We start from the raw sequence: 25019 nt of genomic DNA on the forward strand, positions 1-25019 counted from the left end.
CGATGAGACAACAGTGGTACTGTAGGCCTGACAACGATGACACAACAGTGGGACTGTAGGCCTGACAACGATGACACAACAGTGGTACTGTAGGCCTGATCACAGACAACGATGAGACAACAGTGGTACTGTAGGCCTGATCACAGACAACGATGAGACAACAGTGGGACTGTAGGCCTGACAACGATGACACAACAGTGGGACTGTAGGCCTGACAACGATGACACAACAGTGGTACTGTAGGCCTGACAACGATGACACAACAGTGGTACTGTAGGCCTGACAACGATGACACAACAGTGGTACTGTAGGCCTGACAACGATGACACAACAGTGGTACTGTTGGCCTGACAACGATGACACAACAGTGGTACTGTAGGCCTGATCACAGACAACGATGAGACAACAGTGGTACTGTAGGCCTGACAACGATGACACAACAGTGGTACTGTAGGCCTGACAACGATGAGACAACAGTGGGACTGTAGGCCTGACAACGATGACACAACAGTGGTACTGTAGGCCTGACAACGATGAGACAACAGTGGTACTGTAGGCCTGACAACGATGACACAACAGTGGTACTGTAGGCCTGACAACGATGACACAACAGTGGTACTGTAGGCCTGACAACGATGACACAACAGTGGTACTGTTGGCCTGACAACGATGACACAACAGTGGTACTGTAGGCCTGATCACAGACAACGATGAGACAACAGTGGTACTGTAGGCCTGACAACGATGAGACAACAGTGATACTGTAGGCCTGACAACGATGACACAACAGTGGTACTGTAGGCCTGACAACGATGACACAACAGTGATACTGTAGGCCTGACAACGATGACACAACAGTGGTACTGTAGGCCTGACAACGGTGACACAACAGTGATACTGTAGGCCTGACAACGATGACACAACAGTGGTACTGTAGGCCTGACAACGATGACACAACAGTGATACTGTAGGCCTGACAACGATGACACAACAGTGGTACTGTAGGCCTGACAACGATGACACAACAGTGATACTGTAGGCCTGACAACGATGACACAACAGTGGTACTGTAGGCCTGATCACAGACAACGATGACACAACAGTGATACTGTAGGCCTGACAACGATGACACAACAGTGGGACTGTAGGCCTGACAACGATGACACAACAGTGATACTGTAGGCCTGACAACGATGACACAACAGTGGTACTGTAGGCCTGATCACAGACAACGATGAGACAACAGTGGTACTGTAGGCCTGACAACGATGACACAACAGTGGTACTGTAGGCCTGACAACGATGACACAGACAACGATGACACAACAGTGGTACTGTAGGCCTGATCACAGACAACGATGAGACAACAGTGGTACTGTAGGCCTGACAACGATGACACAACAGTGATACTGTAGGCCTGACAACGATGACACAACAGTGATACTGTAGGCCTGACAACGATGACACAACAGTGGGACTGTTGGCCTGACAATGATGACACAACAGTGGTACTGTAGGCCTGATCACAGACAACGATGAGACAACAGTGGTACTGTAGGCCTGACAACGATGACACAACAGTGGTACTGTAGGCCTGACAACGATGACACAACAGTGGTACTGTAGGCCTGACAACGATGACACAACAGTGGTACTGTTGGCCTGACAACGATGACACAACAGTGGTACTGTAGGCCTGATCACAGACAACGATGAGACAACAGTGGTACTGTAGGCCTGACAACGATGACACAACAGTGGTACTGTAGGCCTGACAACGATGAGACAACAGTGGGACTGTAGGCCTGACAACGATGACACAACAGTGGTACTGTAGGCCTGACAACGATGAGACAACAGTGGTACTGTAGGCCTGACAACGATGACACAACAGTGGTACTGTAGGCCTGACAACAATGACACAACAGTGGTACTGTAGGCCTGACAACGATGACACAACAGTGGTACTGTTGGCCTGACAACGATGACACAACAGTGGTACTGTAGGCCTGATCACAGACAACGATGAGACAACAGTGGTACTGTAGGCCTGACAACGATGAGACAACAGTGATACTGTAGGCCTGACAACGATGACACAACAGTGGTACTGTAGGCCTGACAACGATGACACAACAGTGATACTGTAGGCCTGACAACGATGACACAACAGTGGTACTGTAGGCCTGACAACAATGACACAACAGTGGGACTGTAGGCCTGATCACAGACAACGATGAGACAACAGTGGTACTGTAGGCCTGACAACGATGACACAACAGTGGTACTGTAGGCCTGACAACGATGACACAACAGTGATACTGTAGGCCTGACAACGATGACACAACAGTGGTACTGTAGGCCTGATCACAGACAACGATGAGACAACAGTGGTACTGTAGGCCTGACAACGATGACACAACAGTGATACTGTAGGCCTGACAACGATGACACAACAGTGATACTGTAGGCCTGACAACGATGACACAACAGTGGGACTGTTGGCCTGACAACGATGACACAACAGTGGTACTGTAGGCCTGATCACAGACAACGATGAGACAACAGTGGTACTGTAGGCCTGACAACGATGACACAACAGTGGTACTGTAGGCCTGACAACGATGACACAACAGTGGGACTGTAGGCCTGACAACGATGACACAACAGTGGTACTGTAGGCCTGATCACAGACAACGATGAGACAACAGTGGTACTGTAGGCCTGACAACGATGAGACAACAGTGGTACTGTAGGCCTGACAACGATGACACAACAGTGGTACTGTAGGCCTGACAACGATGACACAACAGTGATACTGTAGGCCTGACAACGATGACACAACAGTGGGACTGTAGGCCTGACAACGATGACACAACAGTGGGACTGTAGGCCTGACAACGATGACACAACAGTGGTACTGTAGGCCTGACAACGATGACACAACAGTGGGACTGTAGGCCTGACAACGATGACACAACAGTGGGACTGTAGGCCTGACAACGATGACACAACAGTGGTACTGTAGGCCTGACAACGATGACACAACAGTGGGACTGTAGGCCTGACAACGATGACACAACAGTGGTACTGTAGGCCTGACAACGATGACACAACAGTGGGACTGTAGGCCTGACAACGATGACACAACAGTGGTACTGTAGGCCTGACAACGATGACACAACAGTGGGACTGTAGGCCTGACAACGATGACACAACAGTGGGACTGTAGGCCTGACAACGATGACACAACAGTGGGACTGTAGGCCTGACAACGATGACACAACAGTGGTACTGTAGGCCTGACAACGATGACACAACAGTGGGACTGTAGGCCTGACAACGATGACACAACAGTGGGACTGTAGGCCTGACAACGATGACACAACAGTGGTACTGTAGGCCTGACAACGATGACACAACAGTGGGACTGTAGGCCTGACAACGATGACACAACAGTGATACTGTAGGCCTGACAACGATGACACAACAGTGGGACTGTAGGCCTGACAACGATGACACAACAGTGATACTGTAGGCCTGACAACGATGACACAACAGTGGGACTGTAGGCCTGATCACAGACAACGATGAGACAACAGTGGTACTGTAGGCCTGACAACGATGACACAACAGTGGTACTGTAGGCCTGACAACGATGACACAACAGTGGGACTGTAGGCCTGACAACGATGACACAACAGTGATACTGTAGGCCTGACAACGATGACACAACAGTGGGACTGTAGGCCTGACAACGATGACACAACAGTGATACTGTAGGCCTGACAACGATGACACAACAGTGGGACTGTAGGCCTGATCACAGACAACGATGAGACAACAGTGGTACTGTAGGCCTGACAACGATGACACAACAGTGGTACTGTAGGCCTGACAACGATGACACAACAGTGGGACTGTAGGCCTGACAACGATGACACAACAGTGATACTGTAGGCCTGACAACGATGACACAACAGTGGGACTGTAGGCCTGACAACGATGACACAACAGTGATACTGTAGGCCTGACAACGATGACACAACAGTGGGACTGTAGGCCTGATCACAGACAACGATGAGACAACAGTGGTACTGTAGGCCTGACAACGATGACACAACAGTGGTACTGTAGGCCTGACAACGATGAGACAGCCTATACGGTGGACGTCAGAGACCGTGTGTTGCCAGGACAACAACCACTCCCTCAACGTGATCAATACAAAGGAGATGATTGTGGAGCACTCCCCCATTTTCATCGGGGTGGCAGGTAGCCTAGTGGTTAGAGCGTTGGGCCAGTAACCGAAAGGTAGCCTAGTGGTTAGAGCGTTGGGCCAGTAACCGAAAGGTAGCCTAGTGGTCAGAGCGTTGGGCCAGTAACCGAAAGGTAGCCTAGTGGTTAGAGCGTTGGGCCAGTAACCAGCAGGTAGCCTAGTGGTTAGAGCGTTGGGCCAGTAACCAGCAGGTAGCCTAGTGGTTAGAGCGTTGGGCCAGTAACCGAAAGGTTGCTGGATTGAATACCCGAGCTGACAAGGTACAACTCTGTCGTTCTGCCCCTATCATGCACTATCATGCCCCAAACACAACAAGACAGTCGTAAAGAGGGCACGACAAAGCCTATTCTCCCCAGGAGACTGAAAAGATTTGGCATGGGTCCTCAGATCATCTAAAGGTCCTACAGCTGCACCATTGAGAGCATCCTGACTGGTTGCATCACCGCCTGGTATGGCAACTGCTTGGTTTCTGCAAGCTGCTATAGAGGGTAGTGAGTACGGCCCAGTACATCACTGGGGCCAAGCTTCCTGCCATCCAGGACCTCTATACCAGGCGGTGTCAGGGGAAGGCACCACAGAGGGTAGTACGGCCCAGTACATCACTGGGGCCAAGCTTCCTGCCATCCAGGACCTCTATACCAGGCGGTGTCAGGGAAGGCACCACAGAGGGTAGTACGGCCCAGTACATCACTGGGGCCAAGCTTCCTGCCATCCAGGACCTCTATACCAGGCGGTGTCAGGGGAAGGCACCACAGAGGGTAGTGCGGCCCAGTACGTCCCTGGGGCCAAGCTTCCTGCCATCCAGGACCTCTATACCAGGCGGTGACAGAGAAAGGCCCTAAAGATTGTCAGAGAGTCTAGCCACACTACCGCACGGCAAGCAGTACCGGAGCGCCAAGTCTAGGTCCAAGAGGCTTCTAAACAGCTTCTACCCCCCAAGCCATAAGACTCCTGAACAGCTAATCAAATGGCCACCCAGACTATTTGCACCCCCTTCTACGCTGCTGCTACTCACTGTTTATTATCTATGCATAACTCTACCTACATGTACATATGACTAACCGATGCCCCCGCACATTGACTCTGTACCGGTACCGCCTGTATATAGCCTCCACATTGACTCTGTACCGGTACCCCCTGTATATAGCCTCCACACTGACTCTGTACTGGTACCACCTGTATATAGCCTCCACATTGACTCTGTACCAGTACCCCCTGTATATAGCCTCCACATTGACTCTGTACTGGTACCGCCTGTATATAGTCTCCACATTGACTCTGTACCGGTACCCCCTGTATATAGCCTCCACATTGACTCTGTACCGGTACCCCCTGTATATAGCCTCCACATTGACTCTGTACCGGTACCCCTGTATATAGCCTCCACATTGACTCTGTATCGTAATACCCTGTATATAGTCTCCACATTGACTCTGTACCGGTACCCCCTGTATATAGCCTCCACATTGACTCTGTACCGGTACCCCTGTATATAGTCTCCACATTGACTCTGTACCGGTACCACCTGTATATAGCCTCCACATTGACTCTGTACCGGTACCCCCTGTATATAGCCTCCACATTGACTCTGTACCAGTACCCCTGTATATAGCCTCCACATTGACTCTGTACTGGTACCCCTGTATATAGCCTCCACATTGACTCTGTACCGGTACCGCCTGTATATAGCCTACACATTGACTCTGTACCGGTACCCCCTGTATATAGCCTCCACATTGACTCTGTACCGGTACCGCCTGTATATAGCCTCCACATTGACTCTGTACTGGTACCCCTGTATATAGCCTCCACATTGACTCTGTACCAGTACCCCTGTATATAGCCTCCACATTGACTCTGTACTGGTACCCCCTGTATATAGCCTCCTCATTGACTCTGTACCGGTACCCCTGTATATAGCCTCCACATTGACTCTGTACCGGTACCCCCTGTATATAGCCTCAACATTGACTCTGTACCGGTACCCCCTGTATATAGCCTCCACATTGGCTCTGTACCGGTACCCCCTGTATATAGTCTCCACATTGACTCTGTACCGGTACCCCTGTATACAGCCTCCACATTGACTCTGTACCGGTACCCCCTGTATATAGCCTCAACATTGACTCTGTACCGGTACCCCCTGTATATAGCCTCCACATTGGCTCTGTACCGGTACCCCTGTATATAGTCTCCACATTGACTCTGTACCGGTACCCCTGTATATAGCCTCCACATTGACTCTGTACCGGTACCGCCTGTATATAGCCTCCACATTGACTCTGTACTGGTACCCCCTGTATATAGCCTCCACATTGACTCTGTACCAGTACCCCTGTATATAGCCTCCACATTGACTCTGTACTGGTACCCCTGTATATAGCCTCCTCATTGACTCTGTACCGGTACCCCCTGTATATAGCCTCCACATTGACTCTGTACCGGTACCCCCTGTATATAGCCTCAACATTGACTCTGTACCGGTACCCCTGTATATAGCCTCCACATTGGCTCTGTACCGGTACCCCCTGTATATAGTCTCCACATTGACTCTGTACCGGTACCCCCTGTATACAGCCTCCACATTGACTCTGTACCGGTACCCCTGTATATAGCCTCAACATTGACTCTGTACCGGTACCCCCTGTATATAGCCTCCACATTGGCTCTGTACCGGTACCCCCTGTATATAGTCTCCACATTGACTCTGTACCGGTACCCCCTGTATACAGCCTCCACATTGACTCTGTACCGGTACCCCTGTATATAGCCTCAACATTGACTCTGTACCGGTACCCCTGTATATAGCCTCCACATTGGCTCTGTACCGGTACCCCCTGTATATAGTCTCCACATTGACTCTGTACCGGTACCCCCTGTATATAGTCTCCACATTGACTCTGTACCGGTACCCCCTGTATACAGCCTCCACATTGACTCTGTACCGGTACCCCTGTATATAGCCTCAACATTGACTCTGTACCGGTACCCCTGTATATAGCCTCCACATTGGCTCTGTACCGGTACCCCCTGTATATAGTCTCCACATTGACTCTGTACCGGTACCCCCTGTATATAGTCTCCACATTGACTCTGTACCGGTACCCCCTGTATATAGTCTCCACATTGACTCTGTACCGGTACCCCCTGTATATAGCCTCCACATTGACTCTGTACCGGTACCCCCTGTATATAGCCTCCACATTGACTCTGTACCGGTACCTCCTGTATATAGCCTCCACATTGACTCTGTACCGGTACCTCCTGTATATAGCCTCCACATTGACTCTGTACCGGTACCCCCTGTATATAGCCTCCACATTGACTCTGTACCGGTACCTCCTGTATATAGCCTCCACATTGACTCTGTACCGGTACCCCCTGTATATAGCCTCCACATTGACTCTGTACCGGTACCTCCTGTATATAGCCTCCACATTGACTCTGTACCGGTACCCCCTGTATATAGCCTCCACATTGACTCTGTACCGGTACCCCCTGTATATAGCCTCCACATTGACTCTGTACCGGTACCCCCTGTATATAGCCTCCACATTGACTCTGTACCGGTACCCCCTGTATATAGCCTCCACATTGACTCTGTACCGGTATAATAATAATATAATTATTATATTATTATTATTATTATTATAGCATTTCACTGTGAGGTCTACCACACCTGTTGTATTCAGCATTTCACTGTGAGGTCTACTACACCTGTTGTATTCAGCATTTCACTGTAAGGTCTACTACACCTGTTGTATTCAGCATTTCACTGTAAGGTCTACTACACCTGTTGTATTCAGCATTTCACTGTGAGGGTTGCTACACCTGTTGTAGTCAGCATTTCACTGTAAGGTCTACTACACCTGTTGTATTCAGCATTTCACTGTAAGGTCTACTACACCTGTTGTATTCAGCATTTCACTGTGAGGTCTACTACACCTGTTGTATTCAGCATTTCACTGTGAGGTCTACTACACCTGTTGTATTCAGCATTTCACTGTGAGGTCTACTACACCTGTTGTATTCAGCATTTCACTGTGAGGTCTACTACACCTGTTGTATTCAGCATTTCACTGTGAGGTCTACTACACCTGTTGTATTCAGCATTTCACTGTGAGGTCTACTACACCTGTTGTATTCAGCATTTCACTGTGAGGTCTACTACACCTGTTGTATTCAGCATTTCACTGTGAGGTCTACTACACCTGTTGTATTCAGCATTTCACTGTGAGGTCTACTACACCTGTTGTATTCAGCATTTCACTGTGAGGTCTACTACACCTGTTGTATTCAGCATTTCACTGTGAGGTCTACTACACCTGTTGTATTCAGCATTTCACTGTGAGGTCTACTACACCTGTTGTATTCAGCATTTCACTGTGAGGTCTACTACACCTGTTGTATTCAACATTTCACTGTGAGGTCTACTACACCTGTTGTATTCAGCATTTCACTGTGAGGTCTACTACACCTGTTGTATTCAGCATTTCACTGTGAGGTCTACTACACCTGTTGTATTCAGCATTTCACTGTGAGGTCTACTACACCTGTTGTATTCAGCATTTCACTGTGAGGTCTACTACACCTGTTGTATTCAACATTTCACTGTGAGGTCTACTACACCTGTTGTATTCAGCATTTCACTGTGAGGTCTACTACACCTGTTGTATTCAACATTTCACTGTGAGGTCTACTACACCTGTTGTATTCAGCATTTCACTGTGAGGTCTACTACACCTGTTGTATTCAGCATTTCACTGTGAGGTCTACTACACCTGTTGTATTCAGCATTTCACTGTAAGGTCTACTACACCTGTTGTATTCAGCATTTCACTGTGAGGTCTACTACCCCTGTTGTATTCAGCATTTCACTGTGAGGTCTACTACACCTGTTGTATTCAGCATTTCACTGTGAGGTCTACTACACCTGTTGTATTCAGCATTTCACTGTGAGGTCTACTACACCTGTTGTATTCATCATTTCACTGTGAGGTCTACCTGTTGTATTCAGCATTTCACTGTAAGGTCAACTACACCTGTTGTATTCAGCATTTCACTGTAAGGTCTACTACACCTGTTGTATTCAGCATTTCACTGTGAGGTCTACTACACCTGTTGTATTCAGCATTTCACTGTGAGGTCTACTACACCTGTTGTATTCAGCATTTCACTGTGAGGTCTACTACACCTGTTGTATTCAGCATTTCACTGTGAGGTCTACTACACCTGTTGTATTCAGCATTTCACTGTAAGGTCTACTACACCTGTTGTATTCAGCATTTCACTGTAAGGTCTACTACACCTGTTGTATTCAGCATTTCACTGTAAGGTCTACTACACCTGTTGTATTCAACATTTCATTGTGAGGTCTACTACACCTGTTGTATTCAGCATTTCACTGTGAGGTCTACTACACCTGTTGTATTCAGCATTTCACTGTAAGGTCTACTACACCTGTTGTATTCAGCATTTCACTGTAAGGTCTACTACACCTGTTGTATTCAGCATTTCACTGTCAGGTCTACTACACCTGTTGTATTCAGCATTTCACTGTGAGGGTTGCTACACCTGTTGTATTCAGCATTTCACTGTAAGGTCTACTACACCTGTTGTATTCAGCATTTCACTGTAAGGTCTACTACACCTGTTGTATTCAGCATTTCACTGTGAGGTCTACTACACCTGTTGTATTCAACATTTCATTGTGAGGTCTACTACACCTGTTGTATTCAGCATTTCACTGTGAGGTCTACTACACCTGTTGTATTCAGCATTTCACTGTAAGGTCTACTACACCTGTTGTATTCAGCATTTCACTGTGAGGTCTACTACACCTGTTGTATTCAGCATTTCACTGTGAGGTCTACTACACCTGTTGTATTCAGCATTTCATTGTGAGGTCTACTACACCTGTTGTATTCAGCATTTCACTGTGAGGTCTACTACACCTGTTGTATTCAGCATTTCACTGTAAGGTCTACTACACCTGTTGTATTCAACATTTCATTGTGAGGTCTACTACACCTGTTGTATTCAGCATTTCATTGTGAGGTCTACTACACCTGTTGTATTCAGCATTTCACTGTAAGGTCTACTACGCCTGTTGTATTCAGCATTTCACTGTAAGGTCTACTACACCTGTTGTATTCAGCATTTCACTGTGAGGTCTACTACACCTGTTGTATTCAGCATTTCACTGTAAGGTCTACTACACCTGTTGTATTCAACATTTCATTGTGAGGTCTACTACACCTGTTGTATTCAGCATTTCACTGTGAGGTCTACTACACCTGTTGTATTCAGCATTTCACTGTGAGGTCTACTACACCTGTTGTATTCAGCATTTCACTGTGAGGTCTACCACACCTGTTGTATTCAGCATTTCACTGTGAGGTCTACTACACCTGTTGTATTCAGCATTTCACTGTAAGGTCTACTACACCTGTTGTATTCAGCATTTCACTGTAAGGTCTACTACACCTGTTGTATTCAGCATTTCACTGTGAGGGTTGCTACACCTGTTGTATTCAGCATTTCACTGTGAGGTCTACTACACCTGTTGTATTCAGCATTTCACTGTGAGGTCTACTACACCTGTTGTATTCAGCATTTCACTGTGAGGGTTGCTACACCTGTTGTATTCAGCATTTCACTGTAAGGTCTACTACACCTGTTGTATTCAGCATTTCACTGTGAGGTCTACTACACCTGTTGTATTCAGCATTTCACTGTAAGGTCTACTACACCTGTTGTATTCGGGGGCATGTGGCAAATACAATTTGATTTGATTTGTGTGAAGCTAGTCACACCCTCTCTTAGTGAAGCTGACCTGTCCTTTCTGATTGGTCTGAAGGACTCTCTTGGCCCTGGGTTGCCACGTGGGGCTGGCTGATGAGCACGCCGTGGAGAAGGTGAAGAACCTCAAGCTCTCCGCCACGTGAGTCACTCTCCTCACTTCAGTCGGTCTGTACCATCTCATTACACAACAGTTAGCACCTACTGTATGTTCTCCAGCCTCTGCTGCTCGTCGCTAAGATTGACATCTCTGCTCATAGCTATTTACGTTCTCCAAGTGCAACGTCAATGACTGCTAGTGTGTTGGATGTACTGGTACACATTTCAGTTTAAGTGCATAGTTTGACTCTTTTTCTGTTTTAACCTAGTCCTTTATCAGTTGGGTGTCTGTTTTAATGTTTTATCCTAGTCCTTTACCAGATGGGTGTCTATTTTAATGTTTTATCCTGGTCCTTTACCAGATGGGTGTCTATTTTAATGTTTTAACCTGGTCCTTTACCAGATGGGTGTCTGTTTTAATGTTTTAACCTAGTCCTTTATCAGATGGGTGTCTGTTTTAACCTAGTCCTTTACCAGATGGGTGTCTGTTTTAACCTAGTCCTTTACCAGATGGGTGTCTGTTTTAATGTTTTAACCTTTACCAGATGGGTGTCTGTTTTAACCTAGTCCTTTACCAGATGGGTGTCTGTTTTATCCTAGTCCTTTACCAGATGGGTGTCTGTTTTAATGTTTTAACCTCGTCCTTTACCAGTTGGGTGTCTGTTTTAATGTTTTAACCTAGTCCTTTACCAGATGGGTGTCTGTTTTAATGTTTTAACCTAGTCCTTTACCAGATGGGTGTCTGTTTTAATGTTTTAACCTGGTCCTTTACCAGATGGGTGTCTGTTTTAATGTTTTAACCTGGTCCTTTACCAGATGGGTGTCTGTTTTAATGTTTTAACCTAGTCCTTTACCAGATGGGTGTCTGTTTTAATGTTTTAACCTAGTCCTTTACCAGTTGGGTGTCTGTTTTAATGTTTTAACCTAGTCCTTTACCAGATGGGTGTCTGTTTTAATGTTTTATCCTAGTCCTTTACCAGATGGGTGTCTGTTTTAATGTTTTATCCTAGTCCTTTACCAGATGGGTGTCTGTTTTAATGTTTTATCCTAGTCCTTTACCAGATGGGTGTCTGTTTTATCCTAGTCCTTTACCAGATGGGTGTCTGTTTTAATGTTTTAACCTAGTCCTTTACCAGATGGGTGTCTGTTTTAATGTTTTAACCTAGTCCTTTACCAGATGGGTGTCTGTTTTAATGTTTTAACCTAGTCCTTTACCAGATGGGTGTCTGTTTTAATGTTTTATCCTAGTCCTTTACCAGATGGGTGTCTGTTTTAATGTTTTATCCTAGTCCTTTACCAGATGGGTGTCTGTTTTAATGTTTTAACCTGGTCCTTTACCAGATGGGTGGGTTTTATCTGTCCTTTACCAGATGGGTGTCTGTTTTATCCTAGTCCTTTACCAGATGGGTGTCTGTTTTAATGTTTTATCCTGGTCCTTTACCAGATGGGTGTCTGTTTTAATGTTTTATCCTAGTCCTTTACCAGATGGGTGTCTGTTTTAATGTTTTAACCTAGTCCTTTACCAGATGGGTGTCTGTTTTAATGTTTTAACCTAGTCCTTTACCAGATGGGTGTCTGTTTTAATGTTTTAACCTAGTCCTTTACCAGATGGGTGTCTGTTTTAATGTTTTAACCTAGTCCTTTACCAGATGGGTGTCTGTTTTAATGTTTTAACCTAGTCCTTTACCAGATGGGTGTCTGTTTTAATGTTTTATCCTAGTCCTTTACCAGATGGGTGTCTGTTTTAATGTTTTAACCTAGTCCTTTACCAGATGGGTGTCTGTTTTAATGTTATAACCTAGTCCTTTACCAGATGGGTGTCTGTTTTAATGTTTTAACCTAGTCCTTTACCAGATGGGTGTCTGTTTTATCCTAGTCCTTTACCAGATGGGTGTCTGTTTTAATGTTTTAACCTAGTCCTTTACCAGATGGGTGTCTGTTTTAATCCTAGTCCTTTACCAGATGGGTGTCTGTTTTAATGTTTTAACCTAGTCCTTTACCAGATGGGTGTCTGTTTTAATGTTTTAACCTGGTCCTTTACCAGATGGGTGTCTGTTTTATCCTAGTCCTTTACCAGTTGGGTGTCTGTTTTAATGTTTTAACCTAGTCCTTTACCAGATGGGTGTCTGTTTTAATGTTTTAACCTAGTCCTTTACCAGATGGGTGTCTGTTTTATCAGATGGGTGTCTGTTTTACCTAGTCCTTTACCAGATGGGTGTCTGTTTTAATGTTTTAACCTAGTCCTTTACCAGATGGGTGTCTGTTTTAATGTTTTAACCTAGTCCTTTACCAGATGGGTGTCTGTTTTAATGTTTTATCCTAGTCCTTTACCAGATGGGTGTCTGTTATAACCTAGTCCTTTACCAGATGGGTGTCTGTTTTAATGTTTTAACCTAGTCCTTTACCAGATGGGTGTCTGTTTTAATGTTTTATCCTAGTCCTTTACCAGATGGGTGTCTGTTTTAATGTTTTAACCTAGTCCTTTACCAGATGGGTGTCTGTTTTAATGTTTTAACCTAGTCCTTTACCAGATGGGTGTCTGTTTTAATGTTTTATCCTAGTCCTTTACCAGATGGGTGTCTGTTTTAATGTTTTAACCTAGTCCTTTATCAGATGGGTGTCTGTTATAACCTAGTCCTTTACCAGATGGGTGTCTGTTTTAATGTTTTAACCTAGTCCTTTACCAGATGGGTGTCTGTTTTAATGTTTTATCCTAGTCCTTTACCAGATGGGTGTCTGTTTTAATGTTTTAACCTAGTCCTTTACCAGATGGGTGTCTGTTTTAATGTTTTAACCTAGTCCTTTACCAGATGGGTGTCTGTTTTAATGTTTTAACCTAGTCCTTTACCAGATGGGTGTCTGTTTTAATGTTTTTAGTCCTTTATCAGATGGGTGTCTGTTTTAATGTTTTAACCTAGTCCTTTACCAGATGGGTGTCTGTTTTAATGTTTTAACCTAGTCCTTTATCAGATGGGTGTCTGTTTTAATGTTTTAACCTAGTCCTTTATCAGATGGGTGTCTGTTTTAACCTAGTCCTTTACCAGATGGGTGTCTGTTTTAATGTTTTAACCTAGTCCTTTACCAGATGGGTGTCTGTTTTAACCTAGTCCTTTATCAGATGGGTGTCTGTTTTAATGTTTTAACCTAGTCCTTTACCAGATGGGTGTCTGTTTTAATGTTTTAACCTAGTCCTTTACCAGATGGGTGTCTGTTTTAATGTTTTAACCTAGTCCTTTATCAGATGGGTGTCTGTTATAACCTAGTCCTTTACCAGATGGGTGTCTGTTTTAATGTTTTAACCTAGTCCTTTACCAGATGGGTGTCTGTTTTAATGTTTTATCCTAGTCCTTTACCAGATGGGTGTCTGTTTTAATGTTTTAACCTAGTCCTTTACCAGATGGGTGTCTGTTTTAATGTTTTATCCTAGTCCTTTACCAGATGGGTGTCTGTTTTAACCTAGTCCTTTACCAGATGGGTGTCTGTTTTAATGTTTTAACCTAGTCCTTTACCAGTTGGGTGTCTGGTCCTTTACCAGATGGGTGTCTGTTTTAATGTTTTATCCTAGTCCTTTACCAGATGGGTGTCTGTTTTAATGTTTTACCTAGTCCTTTACCAGATGGGTGTCTAGTCCTTTACCAGATGGGTGTCTGTTTTAATGTTTTAACCTAGTCCTTTACCAGATGGGTGTCTGTTTTAATGTTTTAACCTAGTCCTTTACCAGATGGGTGTCTGTTTTAATGTTTTAACCTAGTCCTTTACCAGATGGGTGTCTGTTTTAATGTTTTAACCTAGTCCTTTACCAGATGGGTGTCTGTTTTAATGTTTTAACCTAGTCCTTTACCAGATGGGTGTCTGTTTTAATGTTTTAACCTAGTCCTTTACCAGATGGGTGTCTGTTTTAATGTTTTAATGTTTTAACCTAGTCCTTTACCAGATGGGTGTCTGTTTTAATGTTTTATCCTAGTCCTTTACCAGATGGGTGTCTGTTTTAATGTTTTAACCTAGTCCTTTACCAGATGGGTGTCTGTTTTAATGTTTTAACCTAGTCCTTTACCAGATGGGTGTCTGTTTTAATGTTTTAACCTAGTCCTTTACCAGATGGGTGTCTGTTTTAATGTTTTAACCTAGTCCTTTACCAGATGGGTGTCTGTTTTAATGTTTTAACCTAGTCCTTTACCAGATGGGTGTCTGTTTTAATGTTTTAACCTCGTCCTTTACCAGTTGGGTGTCTGTTTTAATGTTTTAACCTAGTCCTTTACCAGATGGGTGTCTGTTTTAATGTTTTAACCTAGTCCTTTACCAGATGGGTGTCTGTTTTAATGTTTTAACCTAGTCCTTTACCAGATGGGTGTCTGTTTTAATGTTTTAACCTAGTCCTTTACCAGATGGGTGTCTGTTTTAATGTTTTAACCTAGTCCTTTACCAGATGGGTGTCTGTTTTAATGTTTTAACCTAGTCCTTTACCAGATGGGTGTCTGTTTTAATGTTTTAACCTAGTCCTTTACCAGATGGGTGTCTGTTTTAATGTTTTAACCTAGTCCTTTACCAGATGGGTGTCTGTTTTAATGTTTTAACCTAGTCCTTTACCAGATGGGTGTCTGTTTTAATGTTTTAACCTAGTCCTTTACCAGATGGGTGTCTGTTTTAATGTTTTACCTAGTCCTTTACCAGATGGGTGTCTGTTTTAATGTTTTAACCTAGTCCTTTACCAGATGGGTGTCTGTTTTAATGTTTTAACCTGGTCCTTTACCAGATGGGTGTCTGTTTTAATGTTTTAACCTAGTCCTTTACCAGATGGGTGTCTGTTTTAATGTTTTAACCTAGTCCTTTACCAGATGGGTGTCTGTTTTAATGTTTTAACCTAGTCCTTTACCAGATGGGTGTCTGTTTTAATGTTTTAACCTAGTCCTTTACCAGATGGGTGTCTGTTTTAATGTTTTAACCTAGTCCTTTACCAGATGGGTGTCTGTTTTAATGTTTTAACCTAGTCCTTTACCAGATGGGTGTCTGTTTTAATGTTTTAACCTAGTCCTTTACCAGATGGGTGTCTGTTTTAATGTTTTAACCTAGTCCTTTACCAGATGGGTGTCTGTTTTAATGTTTTAACCTAGTCCTTTACCAGATGGGTGTCTGTTTTAATGTTTTAACCTAGTCCTTTACCAGATGGGTGTCTGTTTTAATGTTTTAACCTAGTCCTTTACCAGATGGGTGTTTTAATGTTTTCTGTTTTAATGTTTTAACCTAGTCCTTTACCAGATGGGTGTCTGTTTTAATGTTTTAACCTAGTCCTTTACCAGATGGGTGTCTGTTTTAATGTTTTAACCTAGTCCTTTACCAGATGGGTGTCTGTTTTAATGTTTTAACCTAGTCCTTTACCAGATGGGTGTCTGTTTTAACCTAGTCCTTTACCAGATGGGTGTCTGTTTTAATTTTATCCTAGTCCTTTACCAGATGGGTGTCTGTTTTAATGTTTTATCCTAGTCCTTTACCAGATGGGTGTCTGTTTTAATGTTTTAACCTAGTCCTTTACCAGATGGGTGTCTGTTTTAATGTTTTAACCTAGTCCTTTACCAGATGGGTGTCTGTTTTAACCTAGTCCTTTACCAGATGGGTGTCTGTTTTAATGTTTTAACCTAGTCCTTTACCAGATGGGTGTCTGTTTTAATGTTTTAACCTAGTCCTTTACCAGATGGGTGTCTGTTTTAATGTTTTAACCTAGTCCTTTACCAGATGGGTGTCTGTTTTAATGTTTTAACCTAGTCCTTTACCAGATGGGTGTCTGTTTTAATGTTTTAACCTAGTCCTTTACCAGATGGGTGTCTGTTTTAATGTTTTAACCTAGTCCTTTACCAGATGGGGTCTGTTTTAATGTTTTAACCTAGTCCTTTACCAGATGGGTGTCTGTTTTAATGTTTTAACCTAGTCCTTTACCAGATGGGTGTCTGTTTTAATGTTTTAGTCCTTTACCAGATGGGTGTCTAGTCCTTTACCAGATGGGTGTCTGTTTTAATGTTTTAACCTTTTACCAATCTGTTTTAATGTTTTAACCTAGTCCTTTACCAGATGGGTGTCTGTTTTAATGTTTTAACCTAGTCCTTTACCAGATGGGTGTCTGTTTTAATGTTTTAACCTAGTCCTTTACCAGATGGGTGTCTGTTTTAATGTTTTAACCTAGTCCTTTACCAGATGGGTGTCTGTTTTAATGTTTTAACCTAGTCCTTTACCAGATGGGTGTCTGTTTTAATGTTTTAACCTAGTCCTTTACCAGATGGGTGTCTGTTTTAATGTTTTAACCTAGTCCTTTACCAGATGGGTGTCTGTTTTAATGTTTTAACCTGGTCCTTTACCAGATGGGTGTCTGTTTTAATGTTTTAACCTAGTCCTTTACCAGATGGGTGTCTGTTTTAATGTTTTATCCTAGTCCTTTACCAGATGGGTGTCTGTTTTAATGTTTTATCCTAGTCCTTTACCAGATGGGTGTCTGTTTTAATGTTTTAACCTAGTCCTTTACCAGTCCTTTATGGGTGTCTTTAACCTGGTCCTTTACCAGATGGGTGTCTGTTTTAATGTTTTAACCTAGTCCTTTACCAGATGGGTGTCTGTTTTAATGTTTTAACCTAGTCCTTTACCAGATGGGTGTCTGTTTTAATGTTTTAACCTGGTCCTTTACCAGATGGGTGTCTGTTTTAATGTTTTATCCTAGTCCTTTACCAGATGGGTGTCTGTTTTAATGTTTTATCCTAGTCCTTTACCAGATGGGTGTCTGTTTTAATGTTTTAACCTAGTCCTTTACCAGATGGGTGTCTGTTTTAATGTTTTAACCTAGTCCTTTACCAGATGGGTGTCTGTTTTAATGTTTTAATCCTAGTCCTTTACCAGATGGGTGTCTGTTTTAATGTTTTAACCTTTACCAGATGGGTGTCTGTTTTAATGTTTTATCCTAGTCCTTTACCAGATGGGTGTCTGTTTTAATGTTTTATCCTAGTCCTTTACCAGATGGGTGTCTGTTTTAATGTTTTATCCTAGTCCTTTACCAGTTGGGTGTCTGTTTTAATGTTTTATCCTAGTCCTTTACCAGTTGGGTGTCTGTTTTAATGTTTTAACCTAGTCCTTTACCAGTTGGGTGTCTGTTTTAATGTTTTATCCTAGTCCTTTATCAGATGGGTGTCTGTTTTTAATGTTTTATCCTAGTCCTTTACCAGTTGGGTGTCTGTTTTAATGTTTTAACCTGGTCCTTTACCAGATGGGTGTCTGTTTTAATGTTTTAACCTAGTCCTTTATCAGATGGGTGTCTGTTTTAATGTTTTAACCTAGTCCTTTATCAGATGGGTGTCTGTTATAACCTAGTCCTTTACCAGATGGGTGTCTGTTTTAATGTTTTAACCTCGTCCTTTACCAGATGGCTGTCTGTTTTAATGTTTTATCCTAGTCCTTTACCAGATGGGTGTCTGTTTTAACCTAGTCCTTTACCAGATGGGTGTCTGTTTTAATGTTTTATTCTAGTCCTTTACCAGTTGGGTGTCTGTTTTAACCTTTACCAGATGGGTGTCTGTTTTAACCTAGTCCTTTACCAGATGGGTGTCTGTTTTAATGTTTTAACCTAGTCCTTTATCAGATGGGTGTCTGTTTTAACCTAGTCCTTTACCAGATGGGTGTCTGTTTTAATGTTTTAACCTGGTCCTTTACCAGATGGGTGTCTGTTTTAATGTTTTAACCTAGTCCTTTACCAGTTGGGTGTCTGTTTTAATGTTTTAACCTAGTCCTTTATCAGATGGGTGGTTTTAACCTAGTCCTTTATCAGATGGGTGTCTGTTTTAACCTGGTTTTACCAGATGGGTGTCTGTTTTATCCTAGTCCTTTATCAGATGGGTGTCTGTTTTAATGTTTTTAGTCCTTTACCAGATGGGTGTCTGTTTTATCCTAGTCCTTTACCAGTTGGGTGTCTGTTTTAATGTTTTAACCTGGTCCTTTACCAGTTGGGTGTCTGTTATAATGTTTTATCCTAGTCCTTTACCAGATGGGTGTCTGTTTTAATGTTTTAACCTAGTCCTTTACCAGATGGGTGTCTGTTTTAATGTTTTATCCTAGTCCTTTACCAGTTGGGTCTGTTTTAACCTGTTTTAATGTTTTAACCTAGTCCTTTACCAGATGGGTGTCTGTTTTAATGTTTTACCAGATGGGTGTCTGTTTTATCCTAGTCCTTTACCAGATGGGTGTCTGTTTTAATGTTTTAACCTAGTCCTTTACCAGATGGGTGTCTGTTTTAATGTTTTATCCTAGTCCTTTACCAGATGGGTGTCTGTTTTAATGTTTTAACCTAGTCCTTTACCAGATGGGTGTCTGTTTTAATGTTTTATCCTAGTCCTTTACCAGTTGGGTGTCTGTTTTAATGTTTTAACCTAGTCCTTTACCAGATGGGTGTCTGTTTTAATGTTTTAACCTAGTCCTTTACCAGATGGGTGTCTGTTTTATCCTAGTCCTTTACCAGATGGGTGTCTGTTTTAATGTTTTAACCTAGTCCTTTACCAGATGGGTGTCTGTTTTAATGTTTTATCCTAGTCCTTTACCAGATGGGTGTCTGTTTTAATGTTTTAACCTAGTCCTTTACCAGATGGGTGTCTGTTTTAATGTTTTAACCTAGTCCTTTACCAGATGGGTGTCTGTTTTAATGTTTTAACCTAGTCCTTTACCAGATGGGTGTCTGTTTTAATGTTTTAACCTAGTCCTTTACCAGATGGGTGTCTGTTTTAACCTAGTCCTTTACCAGATGGGTGTCTGTTTTAACCTAGTCCTTTACCAGATGGGTGTCTGTTTTAATATTTTAACCTGGTCCTTTACCAGATGGGTGTCTGTTTTAATGTTTTAACCTCGTCCTTCACCAGATGGGTAAACATTCTCATGCCAAACTATTTTTCTCCAACAGCGTCTCCCGAGACTAATGTTGTCTCTCTCTCTATGTGTCCATGCGTCCTCTCTGGTCCAGTTATGAGCTGTCTAGTGGCTACAAGCCTGCTCCTATGGACCTGGGGCACATCAAGCTGGCCTCTACCCAGGAGGCCATGGTGGACAAGCTGGCGGAGAACGCTCACAATGTGTGGGCCAGGGATCGCATACGCCAGGGCTGGACCTACGGCATCCAGCAGGTGTGTCACCCAAAGGTGTGTGTGTTTGTGTGTGCAGCCGGGCTGCAGCGGGGTGGGGGTGGAGGTGGGGGTGGTGGGGGTGGTGGTGGTGTGGGGGTGGGGTGGTGGTGGGGGTGGTGGTGGTGGGGGTGGTGGTGGTGGTGTGGGGGTGGGGGTGGTGGTGGTGGTGGTGGTGGTGGGGGCGTTGACCAGGGTGCTGAAACAGCTCAACAGCCGCCCAAAGAAAATTGTATAGGACCCTTGGCATCTTTAATGGGCCCACTACAGAGGTGCTGATGGGCCCACTACAGAGGATCTACTGGGCCCACTACAGAGGTGCTACTGGGCCCACTACAGAGGTGCTACTGGGCCCACTACAGAGGTACTGATGGGCCCACTACAGAGGTACTGATGGGCCCACTACAGAGGTGCTTATGGGCCCACTACAGAGGTTCTACTGGGCCCACTACAGAGGTGCTACTGGGCCCACTACAGAGGTACTGATGGGCCCACTACAGAGGTGCTGATGGGCCCACTACAGAGGTTCTACTGGGCCCACTACAGAGGTGCTGACTGGGCCCACTACAGAGGTACTGATGGGCCCACTACAGAGGTGCTGATGGGCCCACTACAGAGGTGCTGATGGGCCCACTACAGAGGTGCCTGTAGCTAGAACTATCACCAGAGGTGCTGCTGTAGCTAGAACTGCTGTAGCTAGAACTATCACCACTGGGAGGTGCTGCTGTAGCTAGAACTATCACCACTGCGAGTTTTCCTGATCTGCCTGTCAGCTCAAGTTAACCTTAGCTTAGTACATACTAACGACTAGACTACAGACTACAGACTATACTACAGGGTGGAGAGTGGTGGGTGGAGGGAGAGGGCTAGGAGAGGGGATGACTGGTAGGGCTTCTACATGGAAGAAGGAGAGGGGATGACTGGTAGGAAGGAGAGGGGATGACTGGTAGGGCTGCTACATGGAGGAAGGAGAGGGGATGACTGGTAGGAAGGAGGGGGATGACTGGTAGGACTGCTACATGGAGGAAGGAGAGGGGATGACTGGTAGGAAGGAGGGGATGACTGGTAGGACTGCTACATGGAGGAAGGAGAGGGGATGACTGGTAGGAAGGAGAGGGGATGACTGGTAGGAAGGAGAGGGGATGGCTGGTAGGAAGGAGAGGGGATGACTGGTAGGAAGGAGAGGGGATGACTGGTAGGAAGGAGAGGGGATGACTGGTAGGAAGGAGAGGGGATGACTGGTAGGAAGGAGAGGGGATGACTGGTAGGAAGGAGAGGGGATGACTGGTAGGAAGGAGAGGGGATGACTGGTAAGACTGCTACATGCAGGATTACAGCTGTCAGGGTTATTCATCAAGTGTATTAAGACACATCCTGTTAAAAGTCCTGATAATTATCCTGGTAGTGAAACCAGGCTGACAGCCTGACACAACAGTCTATGGTTGTCATGGAGAAATATAGGTAGGCTTCTAGTCTGGTACAGAGCAAGTCTAGAGGTTAGGGTTAGTCTGGTGTATATATAGTTTGAGAGGGGGTTAGGGTTAGTCTGGTGAATATATTGTTTTAGAGGGGGTTAGGGTTAGTCTGGTGTAAATATTGTTTTAGAGGGGGTTAGGGTTAGTCTGGTGTATATATTGTTTTAGAGGGGGTTAGGGTTAGTCTGGTGTAAATATTGTTTTAGAGGGGGTTAGGGTTAGTCTGGTGTATATATTGTTTTAGAGGGGGTTAGGGTTAGTCTGGTGTATATATTGTTTTAGAGGGGGTTAGGGTTAGTCTGGTGTATCCATAGTTTGAGAGGGGGTTAGGGTTAGTCTGGTGTATATATTGTTTTAGAGGGGGTTAGGGTTAGTCTGGTGTATATATTGTTTTAGAGGGGGTTAGGGTTAGTCTGGTGTATCCATAGTTTGAGAGGGGGTTAGGGTTAGTCTGGTGTATATATTGTTTGAGAGGGGGTTAGGGTTAGTCTGGTGTATATATTGTTTTAGAGGGGGTTAGGGTTAGTCTGGTGTATATATTGTTTTAGAGGGGGTTAGGGTTAGTCTGGTGTATCCATAGTTTGAGAGGGGGATAGGGTTAGTCTGGTGTATATATTGTTTTAGAGGGGGTTAGGGTTAGTCTGGTGAGAGGGGTTAGGGTTAGTCTGGTGTATATATTGTTTTAGAGGGGTTAGGGTTAGTCTGGTGTATATATTGTTTTAGAGGGGTTAGGGTTAGTCTGGTGTAAATATTGTTTTAGAGGGGTTTAGGGTTAGTCTGTTGAGAGGGGGTTAGGGTTAGTCTGGTGTATATATTGTTTTAGAGGGGTTAGGGTTAGTCTGGTGTAAATACTGTTTTAGAGGGGTTAGGGTTAGTCTGGTGTATATATTGTTGTAGGGGGTTAGGGTTAGTCTGGTGTAAATATTGTTTTAGAGGGGTTTAGGGTTAGTCTGGTGAGAGGGGTTAGGGTTAGTCTGGTGTATATATTGTTTTAGAGGGGGTTAGGGTTAGTCTGGTGTATATATTGTTTTAGAGGGGGATAGGGTTAGTCTGGTGTATATATTGTTTTAGAGGGGGTTAGGGTTAGTCTGGTGTATATATAGTTTGAGAGGGGGTTAGGGTTAGTCTGGTGTATATATTGTTTTAGAGGGGGTTAGGGTTAGTCTGGTGTATATATTGTTTTAGAGGGGTTAGGGTTCATCTGGTGTATATATTGTTTTAGAGGGGTTAGGGTTCGTCTGGTGTATATATTGTTTTAGAGGGGGTTAGGGTTAGTCTGGTGTATCCATAGTTTGAGAGGGGGTTAGGGTTAGTCTGGTGTATATATTGTTTGAGAGGGGGTTAGGGTTAGTCTGGTGTATATATTGTTTTAGAGGGGGTTAGGGTTAGTCTGGTGTATATATTGTTTGAGAGGGGGTTAGGGTTCGTCTGGTGTATATATTGTTTTAGAGGGGTTAGGGTTAGTCTGGTGTAAATATTGTTTTAGAGGGGGTTAGGGTTAGTATGGTGTAAATATTGTTTTAGAGGGGTTAGGGTTAGTCTGGTGTATATTTTGTTTTAGGGGGGTTAGGGTTCGTCTGGTGTATATATTGTTTTAGAGGGGGTTAGGGTTAGTCTGGTGTATATATTGTTTTAGAGGGGGTTAGGGTTAGTCTGGTGAGAGGGGGTTAGGGTTAGTCTGGTGTATATATTGTTTTAGAGGGGTTAGGGTTAGTCTGGTGAGAGGGGTTAGGGTTAGTCTGGTGAGAGGGGGTTAGGGTTAGTCTGGTGAGAGAGGGGTTAGGGTTAGTCTGGTGAGAGGGGTAGGGTTAGTCTGGTGAGAGGGGTTAGGGTTAGTCTGGTGAGAGGGGTTAGGGTTAGTCTGGTGAGAGGGGTAAGGCCTTCCATATTTGCCTTTGCGTTTATAAAGTTAGAGATACAAGTAGATAAGACACATCCAATGACTTGCAGGGTAGAAAATGTCCAGTCAGAAGAAACATTTCACTCAATAAAACTAAGGGTACTTATCTTTCTGATATGTTTATGAACTCCTCCTCTTCTTTAGGTCAGTGTGTTTATGAAGTCCTCCTCTTCTTTAGTTCAGTGTGTTTATGAAGTCCTAACTCCTCTTCTTTAGTTCAGTGTGTTTATGAACTCCTCTTCTTCTTTAGGTCAGTGTGTTTATGAAGTCCTCCTCTCTTTAGTTCACTGTGTTTATGAAGTCCTAACTCATCTTCTTTAGTTCAGTGTGTTTATGAACTCCTCTTCTTCTTTAGGTCAGTGTGTTTATGAAGTCCTCCTCTTCTTTAGGTCAGTGTGTTTATGAACTCCTATTCTTTAGTTCAGTGTGTTTATGAAGTCCTAACTCCTCTTTAGTTCAGTGTGTTTATGAACTCCTCTTCTTCTTTAGTTCAGTGTGTTTATGAAGTCCTAACTCATCTTCTTTAGTTCAGTGTGTTTATGAAGTCCTCCTCTTCTTTAGTTCAGTGTGTTTATGAAGTCCTCCTCTTCTTTAGTTCAGTGTGTTTATGAAGTCCTCCTCTTCTTTAGTTCAGTGTGTTTATGAAGTCCTCATCTTCTTTAGTTCAGTGTGTTTATGAAGTCCTAACTCATCTTCTTTAGTTCAGTGTGTTTATGAAGTCCTCCTCTTCTTTAGTTCAGTGTGTTTATGAAGTCCTAACTCCTCTTCTTTAGTTCAGTGTGTTTATGAAGTCCTCCTCTTCTTTAGGTCAGTGTGTTTATGAAGTCCTCCTCTTTTTTAGTTCAGTGTGTTTATGAAGTCCTCCTCTTCTTTAGGTCAGTGTGTTTATGAAGTCCTAACTCCTCTTCTTTAGTTCAGTGTGTTTATGAAGTCCTCCTCTACTTTAGTTCAGTGTGTTTATGAAGTCCTCCTCTTCTTTAGTTCAGTGTGTTTATGAAGTCCTCCTCTTCTTTAGGTCAGTGTGTTTATGAAGTCCTAACTCCTCTTCTTTAGTTCAGTGTGTTTATGAAGTCCTAACTCCTCTTCTTTAGTTCAGTGTGTTTATGAAGTCCTCCTCTTCTTTAGTTCAGTGTGTTTATGAAGTCCTCCTCTTCTTTAGTTCAGTGTGTTTATGAAGTCCTAACTCCTCTTCTTTAGTTCAGTGTGTTTATGAAGTCCTAACTCCTCTTCTTTAGTTCAGTGTGTTTATGAAGTCCTCCTCTTCTTTAGTTCAGTGTGTTTATGAAGTCCTCCTCTTCTTTAGTTCAGTGTGTTTATGAAGTCCTCCT

At 43.7% G+C, this 25019-nt stretch overlaps 1 protein-coding gene across 1 annotated transcript in view; it reads left to right on the forward strand.

Annotated features, from left to right (window-relative positions):
- Positions 1-11134: 11134 nt before the first annotated feature.
- LOC127924387 (ryanodine receptor 2-like) overlaps positions 11135-25019 on the forward strand; it is a gene marked incomplete at its 3' end in the record, with an annotated part of 80917 nt that continues 67032 nt past the window's right edge. The window contains exons 1-2 of the mRNA XM_052509128.1: positions 11135-11219; positions 20160-20319. Coding sequence (XP_052365088.1) covers positions 20194-20319 — 126 coding nt within the window. The remainder of the gene's footprint in view (positions 11220-20159; positions 20320-25019) is intronic.

Source organism: Oncorhynchus keta, unplaced genomic scaffold (genome assembly GCF_023373465.1).
Source record: "Oncorhynchus keta strain PuntledgeMale-10-30-2019 unplaced genomic scaffold, Oket_V2 Un_contig_3985_pilon_pilon, whole genome shotgun sequence".
Classification (NCBI taxonomy): Eukaryota; Metazoa; Chordata; class Actinopteri; order Salmoniformes; family Salmonidae; genus Oncorhynchus; species Oncorhynchus keta.